This window comes from Nicotiana sylvestris, chromosome 2 (genome assembly GCF_000393655.2).
Source record: "Nicotiana sylvestris chromosome 2, ASM39365v2, whole genome shotgun sequence".
NCBI classification, from domain to species: domain Eukaryota; kingdom Viridiplantae; phylum Streptophyta; class Magnoliopsida; order Solanales; family Solanaceae; genus Nicotiana; species Nicotiana sylvestris.
This window is the reverse complement of record NC_091058.1, coordinates 56,139,258-56,150,223: the sequence shown is the minus strand read 5'-3', so window position 1 is coordinate 56,150,223 and position 10,966 is coordinate 56,139,258. Positions and strand designations below refer to the sequence as shown.

The following is a 10,966-nucleotide window of genomic DNA, read 5'->3' as shown; positions in this document are numbered from 1 at the left end:
TGCTCTACTATGATGGAGGACCTACGTTCCTGACCTTTTGTGTGACGAGAGGGGCCCACATTTTTTTAAAAAGATTGTCGAGCAGTTGGGGGTGGGAGGACCAACGTTTGTAAATAAATGGGGGAGGGTTCTATCGAGGAAGAAGACAAGTTCAAATTAAACGCTATATATAGCGTATGATTTGAAAACGCTATATATAGCGTTTAATTTGAACACGCTATATGAGAAGTCAAATCATCTGACACATATAGCGTGTAACAACAACACGCTATACTTAACGTCAGACGTTACTGTTAATATATAACGTGTTGTTGTTGCATGTTATATATAGAAATGTCATTTTTTTAATACACTTATTTGTGTATTTTGAGTCCAAACACACATTATTGTATGTCAATTCGTTTTTCCGTTATCTTCCATTTTTGGTTAAATAGAAATCTAACCACTTGACGACAAAATCCGGGTCACGTCCTCATGTCCAGTGGCCTTGCATGACATAAATCAAGGGTGTTATATGCAAAGTTTCTAAGAAATTAAGAGCAAATATAAGTTTAGTATATTTAATTAACAGTTGTTAGAATAGAGTAGATACAGGTGTCAAATGGGGTCGGATTATATTCTAGATGGGTTAACTAAAGTGCTGTCCAATTGGTTTAGCAACAACTACTTCATTTTAACTCTGCTCAATTTAAACCGTTGGATTGCTTTATATATATATATACATATATACATATATTAACTAATGGCTTGTTTGGCGAAGCTTTTTCAAGGCTAAAAATATTTTTATTTTATTTTAAAGGTACTTTAATTTTTAACTAATGCAAATGATGTATGAATGTTTCAAGGAATTCTCTAGAGCATCTGGGCTTAAAGCAAATGTTGCTAAGAGTTCCATATACTTTGGAGGTGTTCCGCATGAAGTTCAACTGGAGATCCTACAAGCTGTGGGCTTTTCCAAAGGAGAGTTACCTTTCAAGTACCTGGGTATACCACTTAGCACCAAGAGGATATCAATGTCTCAATGCCAACCATTGGTAGATAAAATCCTTGGTCGAATAACCTCCTGGACATCAAGATATCTATCATATGCTGGAAGGTTGCAACTAATCAAAACGGTACTATTCTCCATTCAAATATATTGGTCTCAGATATTTGTGCTGCCTAAAAAGTTGATAAAGAAGATAGAAGCTGTGTGCAGAACTTTTTTATGGACAGGGGGAGTGGAAACATCAAGAAAGACTCTTCTAGCACGAGAGAGAGTGTGTATGCCAAAAACTGCTGGAGGATGCAATGTGCTGGAAATTTCAACATGGAATAAGGCTGTAATCTGCAAATTATTATAGAATCTCTGCAAGAAGAAGGACAAGCTTTGGGTGCAATGGATACATATGTACTATGGGAAGAGACAAACAATATGGGAAACTAATCCTAAGAATGCATCTTGGATAGTTCAAAAGATTATCAAGGCTAAGAAGTACTTAGAAGAAATGGGATACACTATGAATGAAGTGTCTGGATGGAAGTCCCTATCGGTTAAAAAATTATACAATACCATGAGAGGAGAATTCCAGAAAGTGACTTGGAGAAGATTAACTTGCAATAATGCAGGAGCTCCAAAATGGATATTTGTGCTAAACTTGGCGATACAGAGACGGCTGCTCACAATAGACAGATTGAACAACTGGGGGATAACTGATGTTTTGAGCTGTCCTATGTGCAATGAAGAAATGAGATAATGGATCATTTGCTCTTTAGCTGTGTGGTATCTAAAGAGGTTTGGGAAAAAGGTTCTGAAATGGCAAGGCATTTTGAGAACTGCCTTAGACCGGCAAAAGGAAATTGAATGGGCAAAAGGAAATGCAAAGGGCAGAAATATAGATGCGCAATTGTATAAAGTAACATTGGCTTGTGTGGTATATCATATATGGAGGGAAAGGAACATGCGAGTCTTTCAAGGGCAACAACAACCGAATGAAGTGTTAGTTAGGCATATTATTCAAGAGGTGACAAGTAGAGGGCTGATGAAGAATAGAATAGTAACAAAGCTTGAAACATTAAATTTTTATCCATAAAAGTATAGAAGTTGAGTAGCTAGAGACGTTATGAGCCTAGGGTATGTCTAGGCTCAGTTTGCTTTGTTTTGTACATATTGACACTGGTAAATAAAATCTTTACTTACCAAAAAAAGTACTTTTTAAATTTTAAAGTTGATGTGTTTGGCTAAACTTTTAGGAATAAAAATTACTTTTGAATAGAAGCAGAAATAATTTTTCAGCAAAAAAAAAATAGCTTTTCTTTAAAATCACTTTTTTGAAAATCGCATACATTTAGGGTGTGTTTGGTACGAAGGAAAATATTTTTCATAAAAAATGAGTGGTTTTATCACTGATTTTCTCTTGTTTGGTTGGTGAGTGAAAAACTTTTTCCGGAAAATATTTTCTAGTATTTGGTTTGAAAGTAGAAAATATTTTTTTTTTATGCTACTCTCCTTTCCCCCTTTCCCCAAGTCCCCATGTTTCCTTGCTCCCCACCTATCCTCACCCCCCAAATACCCAACGTTTTCATGACTCTACTTTCTTCAATATTTTAATTATTCTTCTAAAAATTCACACAAATCCGAAAGAACTAATGTGTTGCTTTACTTTTTTATGCATAACAACGTTGAAATTATGCTCCATAACTATAAAGATTTTTTTTGGTTGAGTGGGGAAGGTAGAAAAAGAGTTTTGGAAAATATTTTTCTCTAATTGGAGGAAAATGAGTTGATTAGGAAAATATTTTTCAAAACATTTAAGTCAACCAAACATGGAAAAATTGAAAAATAATTTCTGAAAAATATTTTCCTTCATACCAAACACATCCTTAAGCAATTTCTAAAAGCTTGGTCAAACATTAATTGCCACTTAAAAGTGTTTTTCATACTTTTAACCAAAAGTACTTTATGAAAAGCACTTACAAAAAAATACTTTTTAAAATAAGTTAGTGGGCGTTTGGACATAAGAATCGTAAAATTCCAAAAAAAAGAAGTAAAAAACAAAAGTAAAAATTCAAATAAAAATGATATTTGAAAATTAGAATTGTGTTTGGACATAATATAATTTTGGGTTGTTTTTTAATTTTGTGAATAATCTGAGTGCAAATTTTGAAAAATAATTTTTTGAATTTTTTTCAAAATTTCGATAAATTTCAAAATTCATTTTGTACGGAAAATTGAAAATTTTATGGCAAACACTAATTTTGAAAAAAAAGTAAAAAATATTCAAAAAAATAAATAAAAAAAATTCATGGCCGAACACGCTCTTAATTTTTGAAACTTGATCAACCAGATCATGGGCAAAAAGTAACAGGCAAGGGGTCTGCGACGTGTCTCATCAGGGAAATCTGGATGCTAATGATGGCTAGGATTCAGCAACAGCTAGTTGGCTAATGATAGAGGTGAAAACTATTTACCATTCAAATATCCGAAGAAGAGATAAAGATATCAAATAACAACCTTAGTCATACGTTACGGTTTTGAAATTTCACACATCAATAACTCGTTTCTCACACATCCAAAAAACACAACTATAATAGGATTAAAGGTAGCAAAATGGTTAAAAGAAAATAGTTATCCACCCATATTATCTATCAAAAAATAGGTTAGATAATGAACCATTTAAAAACGGATCGAATATGAATAAAGAACCATATTATCCACTTAAAAAATGGTTCACCAAATGGATAACCGATGTGTTTAACTTTTACATTTGTAAAGCCTCAAATTGGAGTTGCTCAAGTTTGAAGACTATGAATTCTCTCATAAGTGATCATATTTAAGAAGCCATAGATAATATGGATATCCATATTATCCGCCAGATAAACCCGCTTTTATTTGTCTCAAATATGAGTCGGGTCGAATAATTTATCTGTTTTTTAAATTATCCATTTTGACCCGCTCACATCCGACCCGACCCCGTTTGCCACCCCTAAATAGGATTATTCTTGTTATAACTAGGACGGAAGATTGACCTCTATTTATAGAAGATGGTCTATTTATCACAAGTCAATCATCATTGAGCCTCACTTATTCATACGATTAAGATTCGGATTTAAGCTGCCTTATATTTCATTTATAACTTGGATCACGTGATTATTCATTTAAGCTATTACGAAACAACATAAAGTTCTAAATTTTCACTTGGAGACAACGGTTAATAAATAGTAGAAAAAGTTTTTGAAAAGTTAATAAAGAATACAAATTTTGAAGGGATACAAGACTCTACACAATACATTAACTACATAGTGTAAATCCCAAATAAGACTTTAATCAAAAGGATTCATTCATCTTGAGGAGTTTCTTATTGAATACTAAACCTTCTGAGAAATTATTCTATTTTCGATGCTGCTTCAGAATCTCTTTCGGTTATAAAACACAAGCCCTTGTTCCTATTAGTAAGTGGCGAAGCCACATGGTCATATCCAGGGGCGTATGCAAAAACTTTTGTAAGCGGTGTCGAAATTTATAGAAGAACAAGAATAATAATTTGAATTATCATACTTCTAAACAAGAAAAAGCTTTAATTTGGTTTTGTTAAGTCTTAAATTAGAAAAAGTCCTGAATTAAATTATACATTATCACAATTTTTGACCACATAGATTCTCTTAAATATTTACAAAAAAATGTACTAGTTGAAGTTTGAACCTCTAACCTAGAGTAAAATCAAGCACATAACCAATGTGCCAAGCGATAATTTATGTCAAGTGGTGTCATTTTTTCCTACTTATCCACTTCCTCATAGTATTAATACATATATTTAGTAAAAAAAAATCAATGAAGCGGTGTCGCGCGACGCCGTTTTGATAAATGTATATCCGCCTCTGGTCATATCGTTGAAAAATTACACTGTGTACAGAGGTAAAATATTATATTTTAGAGGTATATAACACATATTGAACACCCTTTATCGAGATTTTTTTTTCACTTCTTTTAAAGTTGAACACCTTTGGGAAAATTTCTAGCTTCGCCATTACTATCAGTTGAGTAGCTCAAATGAGAAAGGAAATGATAAACAGATAAAGTGATACCCTAATAACAATTTAGTTTAAGATTACAAGATTTCAAAAGTTTTATTTATATTTTTAAACTTCATACCACTCAAATTAAGGCACATATAAAAAAGAAAAAAGAAAAGAGAGAATACTAATATCAGAAAAGGAGATATATATATATTTGAAATTCAGATTGACTAGAAAATAAATAAAAAAGAAAGACAAGAAGAGCATAAAATGCAAATAAAGGAAAAAATAAATAAACCCTCTAGGACTATTCTAAAGCTTCAACTCCAAGTCCAAGCTTTTATCGTCATCATCTTCAACGTCGACAAAATTGAAAGGCTTTTCTAGTTTCTTGATATAAGGCTTTGTGAGGTCAACATTGTCAATCTCCATATCATTGAAATATGATTGTGGAAACTTTGCACGGAAAATAGCATGATTATTCCTTCTTGAAGGAAAATGAGATTGTGCTTGTTTAGACTTGAAAATTGGCCTCCTTGACAATGAGGAACCTGCAAAATTGGCTTTAAATTGTTGTTGTATTGGTAATTCTTGCATCACTTGATGCATTTCCAATATAGGAGGATTGGGGGATACATATGAATTTTCTTTCGCCACGCCATTATTTTCATGTACGTTCTTACCATTTCGTTGAAGTGATAGAGTGTAACCTTCCCTCTCATGAATCTGAAAATGATAAATAAGTGGTACAGCATGAGGAAATATTTGGCCACAAATTCGACATGCAATAGGGTTCCATCGAGTAGCACTTCCTCTTGCGCTTGTAAAAGCCATCATGTTTAGTTCTGAGCTATCGCTATCCTTGAGAAATCAAAATCGAAGTAAAAAATACAGTGTTTGCTTCGTCCTTTAAAAGAAAACGTCGTTTGATACCTTTACGACGAAAGAAAGATTATTTATATATATGTGGTATTATTGTGAAATTAATTAAGGTTTGGATTGCCATAATCTTGTCACTACCTAACAACACACACAATTTGCATGCACCATGCAAGCTATGCTTGAATAAGCATAAATTGTCATTTTCCTATTTTATGGCACTTAGTAATTATTGCAATTAAAGTTTTAGGACAAATGGCGAATTTTTTACATCGAATACTGCACCACTATGAACTGTTACGCTTTAATTTATTGTCTTCTATCTAAGATTCTAAAGAAGAAGTTACGTATAATTAAATGTTGATTTGTCCGTTTGCTTAACAAATTAAAACGCACTGCTATCAATTTGAAATTCGAAATATTAAGAAAATTTTGGCTCGCCATCTTTCAATTTAAGTTAGATAAATCAGATGGAGTTCAATTGTATAACATGTCTAGTTGTTCACTGACTGAACTCCTAAAAGGATAAAGTATTAAAATGGTCCAGAGTTTTACAGTTATTAACATATTAAATGCTAGCTTGGTGAATTTATTCATCATAAATTGTTCCAATGATTGGAGTGCATTAGTATAATTTTTCCAAGTTCTTATTGAAACGATATAGTAGATCATTTATTGAACTTGAAATATTTATACATAGGTAGTGATTATAAAAGTCTCAATTTAATATGATTATAATTGCAAGTAGAATTTAAAATCTTTACGCTAGAATAAATTTCTGGATTCTATACGTGTTCAAAAATTTCCCAACACGCTTAAGTGATGACTAAAACAATACCAATACTTTAGTTTTGCACATTTTTGTTTCTTTTAATTAAATGAAGCAGTAATAAAAAATAGTTTTACGACTTTACCTTGTTATATCTAAAATGCATATCGATCTGTAGTTTTGATTCAAACCTTATATTTATCTTAAAAAACATATTGTATACATACAAATTATCAATTTACCAATAATCTAAATGATTAAATTTTCAAGCTCAAAGTTTCGGCTTCGCCTTTAACCCCAAATGAGGGAAAATTTTAAGTTGACAGAAACTGACCTATTGATGGCAACATACAAAAATTATAGATGGCTATAAAAAAATCAAACTACAGATTTATTAATAAATAGTTATGAGCTAAAATGCACGGAAGATATGCAGAATCATTTTGGTGAATCTTCAAACTCCTTTTGCATGTTTGTCAGGTCTTATCAATTTGTCTTACATTTCTGTTTAGGAGGAACCAAAAAGTAAAGGCAAACAACTGGGAACAGGCAACTTAATTTTTGTATTTAGAGTCATTTTATAGAAAAGTTATTCTAGTGGTTGGTTCATAAAAGTTTACATATGAGAGTGACCAAGTGAATGTAAAGACAAGGACAATTTTTTTCTCTCTGTTTCTTTCTTACTTTTTCAATAAAGTTTTCGATCGAAAGTTAACTAATGTAACTATACATATCAGTTATCAAAAAAAATAAAAAATTATACATATTTATATCTATATCTATTCATACTATATTAAAAGCACGAAGGTCCTTAACGAAAGGTCCTTCATCTTTTTTACCCTTTAAAAAAAAATCATACTGAACCAAATAGTCATTTTAATTATCCCCCTAATATTTAGAAATAGACATTTAATTATTAACCTAATATTTAGGACTTCAAAATCAACAAGATTTTGTGTTCCAAAACCTTCCCTATTTAACATATGTGTAATATAACAAATCTTCAAAAGAAAAAAATAATAACAAATTTAAAAGAAAAGAAAGAGTAAGATAAGTTTTGTTTTTTTGTTTCGCATTTTGGCTTTTTAATGTTTTTATAGATAAAAAGTGACTTCTTTTGTTCATTTTTTCCTACGTTGTATTGATTGAGGTTTATGTTTTTTTTTTCTAAGACTTAATACTTCTACTAAATACTTTTAATTATAGAAATTTTATTTTCCTAATACCTATAATTTATAATGTAAAAAATTATCAAACCGACATAATAAGATGAGAATTAAACAGTTTGACGTTCGTACGGAGAAGTTGATTGAAAAGTACAATAAATGTATTTCAACTTTGATCTATTTAATCAGTATAAATTCCTAAATCTGCAGAGTCTTTTGATTTTGAACTATATCTATCTGAATTATTGCTCTAATGTATTAACTTAGTATTATTCATTTTAGAGACTTTGTATTAATCATTTTCATGAGCTCATTTTAATTTTATTTATATCTCAAACATATTATTTAAAATTGTTTATCTAATTTTCATAATCTTATACTCATTATCATAGGTTCACGCGCAACGTGCGTACTCTAATGCTAGTACTATATTAAAAGCACGAAGGTCCTTAGCTAAAGTTTGTTTGCATTTTTTATCCCTTTAAAATAGAGTTTACATTGGACAAAGTAGTCATTTAAGTTATTCAAATTTTTAGGACTTTTAAATCAACTAAAATTTATTATTATCCTTTCTTAATCAAAGAAAGTACGTTCAACGTTAGTGTCACGATCCGGAATTCCCACCCTCGGGATCGTAATGGCGCTTAACATTTCCCTTGCAAGCCAAACCAAAGTTAGAATAGTCTTAAGCCATTATTAAACAAATCAAATTAAACTGATGTCAATTTCTGAAATAACTGTGATAGAATTGAAATAAAGTGTGAAAAGCCATAACAACTGAAATATCAAAATACAACCCCGAATCTGGTGTCACAAATGCATGAGCTGCTAGAATAATACAGATAAAGGTTTGAATGAAAATAAAGTTGTTTGGAAAAAAATACACAACTAAAATAAAGTAGAAGGGGACTTCAGAGTTGCGGACCCCGTGCAGCTATACCTCAAGTCTCCTCTGGGTAGCTAAATCCGAGCAAGTCTACAGTACGCCGCTGGGACCAACTCCGATATTTGCACAAGAAGTGCAGAGTGTAGTATGAGTACAACTGACCCCATGTACTCTGTAAGTACTGAGCCTAACCTCAACGAAGTAGTGACGAGGCTAAAGCAAGTCACTTACATTAACCTGTACGCAATAATAATAATAATAACAGAAAGGCAGGAATAGACGTAAAGCAGGTAACTCATATCAACGAAACTCAGATCAACCAACAAAGAACCCTGGATAATCAGTCATATAACTCATCTCAACAACCTAGGCTAATTCAGCCGTCATAATCAATTATTAGTATTATCAGTATGTTGTGGTATGCAACCCGATCTCACAATATAAACTTTAAATAAATCCATTGCAGCGCGCAACCCGACCCCTCCATTGTTAATATCATAATCCATCCTTATTCCCTATTTTCAATTTATTTCCTTTCATTTTCCATTGCGGCGTGCAACCCACTCCCCAAATAATGTAAATTAACAATAGTAACTCAATAACTAAGATTTACAAGAAATCATACATCAAGAGAACAAACGTACGAGAAATGGAGAATAACATGATAATCAAAGAGTCTCGGACTACTCGGATGTCTCAACTTTACCTATTCAAGGGTATCTACTTTTAACAATACGTATAAGTGAAACTACTTCAATAAAGGCTGTTATTAATACAAAACTATAAGGCAACACGACATAAGATAATTTAGATACATGAGGGAAATAAATAGAGACAAGTAGTAAATAAATTTGGAATTAGGGAATGGATGGACAATTTAATTCAAGAAATGCTAAATGACAAGTAGCAAATATGAGATGGAAGTCAAATAAGCATGTAGTAATTAAGGCATGAAAACACGACATAATATTAAGCGATGAAGATATGGGAAACAAGTAATATAACGGTTAAGTTATGGAATAAAGCAATTAATGCAACACGGGAAAACATGAGAACAAGTAATTGATGATGTATAGACACTCGTCACCTCGCATATACGCCTCTACTCATGAAATTCACATAGCACTTAGCTCAAGGGTTCCTAATTCCCTCAAATCAAGGTTAAACTCAACACTTACCTCACTCCGCAATGAACTCAAAATTCAGCCACAACCTTGACTTTCGAATAAGCCTCCAAACCAACTAAATCTTGCAAATTATTGATCAAACAATTCAAAATAAGCTTTAGAAACTACTCATGAATGAAAGAAGTTCAATTTAGATCATTATTGGAATAAATTAACAAAAGTCAACCAAATGTCAACCCAGGGCCCGCGCCTCGGAACCCAAAAAGAATTCACGAAATCCAAACAACCGTTCTGATACTATTCCAACCATATAAAAATTATAGAATTCCGATATCGAATCACCCTTCAAATCCTCCTTTTTCATTTTTGGAAGATTTTATAAAAATTACCGTTTCTTCCATTCAATTCACTAATTAATTATATAAATAGTTATGGAATCACGAAATGTAATCAATTTCAGATAAAAAATACTTACCCAACTCAAACTCATGAAGAATCCCTCCGAAATCGCTCAAAACCCGAGCTTCAAACCCCAAAAACGAAATGAAGAAAATGACCAACTGATAAGTAAGGATTTTAACCTATTATTTGCTCTCTTTTACTTGTATTTTAGGACAAAAAAGTTTGAAGGTATTCGTGGAAACTAATAAAATGTGCTTGCGTGCAGGAATTGTTCAAAATGAGCCAAATGAGTCAAAACCAACTCAGAAAGGAGTCAAAAATTGAACAAAATAAAAACTAGACAAAGAATCCTGAAATGCGGACCACATCAATATTGTGCAGCCGCAAAAGCCATTGTGCGACCGCGATCATAATTACGCGGACCGCGATGACTCAGATTCAGAGAGCTGGCAACTTGAACAAAAGAGAATAGCGCAGACCACACCAGAATTATGCGGCCGCGATTGAAATTGTGCGGTCCGCAAGATGAAGAATGAGAGAGTTAATTTCAAGCCAAACTCAAGCAAGTGCGAACCACATCACTTTTATGCAACCACATAATCTGGAGCTCGGCCGTACTTGGGATTATGCGGTTTGTGAAAGTCCAGCTCAACCTAGATCCAAAAGAGAAAAACGCGGACCACATCAGAATTATGTGGCCGCGAAACCACATAATTTATGTGTTGTATGAGCACGTGAGACG

The 10,966-nt window shown here is 32.4% G+C and overlaps 1 protein-coding gene across 1 annotated transcript; it reads left to right on the top strand.

The window, feature by feature from the left end:
- The first annotated feature begins 818 nt into the window (after window positions 1–818).
- Window positions 819–1,736, top strand: LOC138884936 (uncharacterized). Its single transcript, XM_070165810.1, has 2 exons — window positions 819–1,115; window positions 1,344–1,736. Exons 1-2 carry the CDS (start codon window positions 819–821, stop codon window positions 1,734–1,736), a joined length of 690 nt encoding a protein of 229 aa, XP_070021911.1.
- Window positions 1,737–10,966: the final 9,230 nt, after the last annotated feature.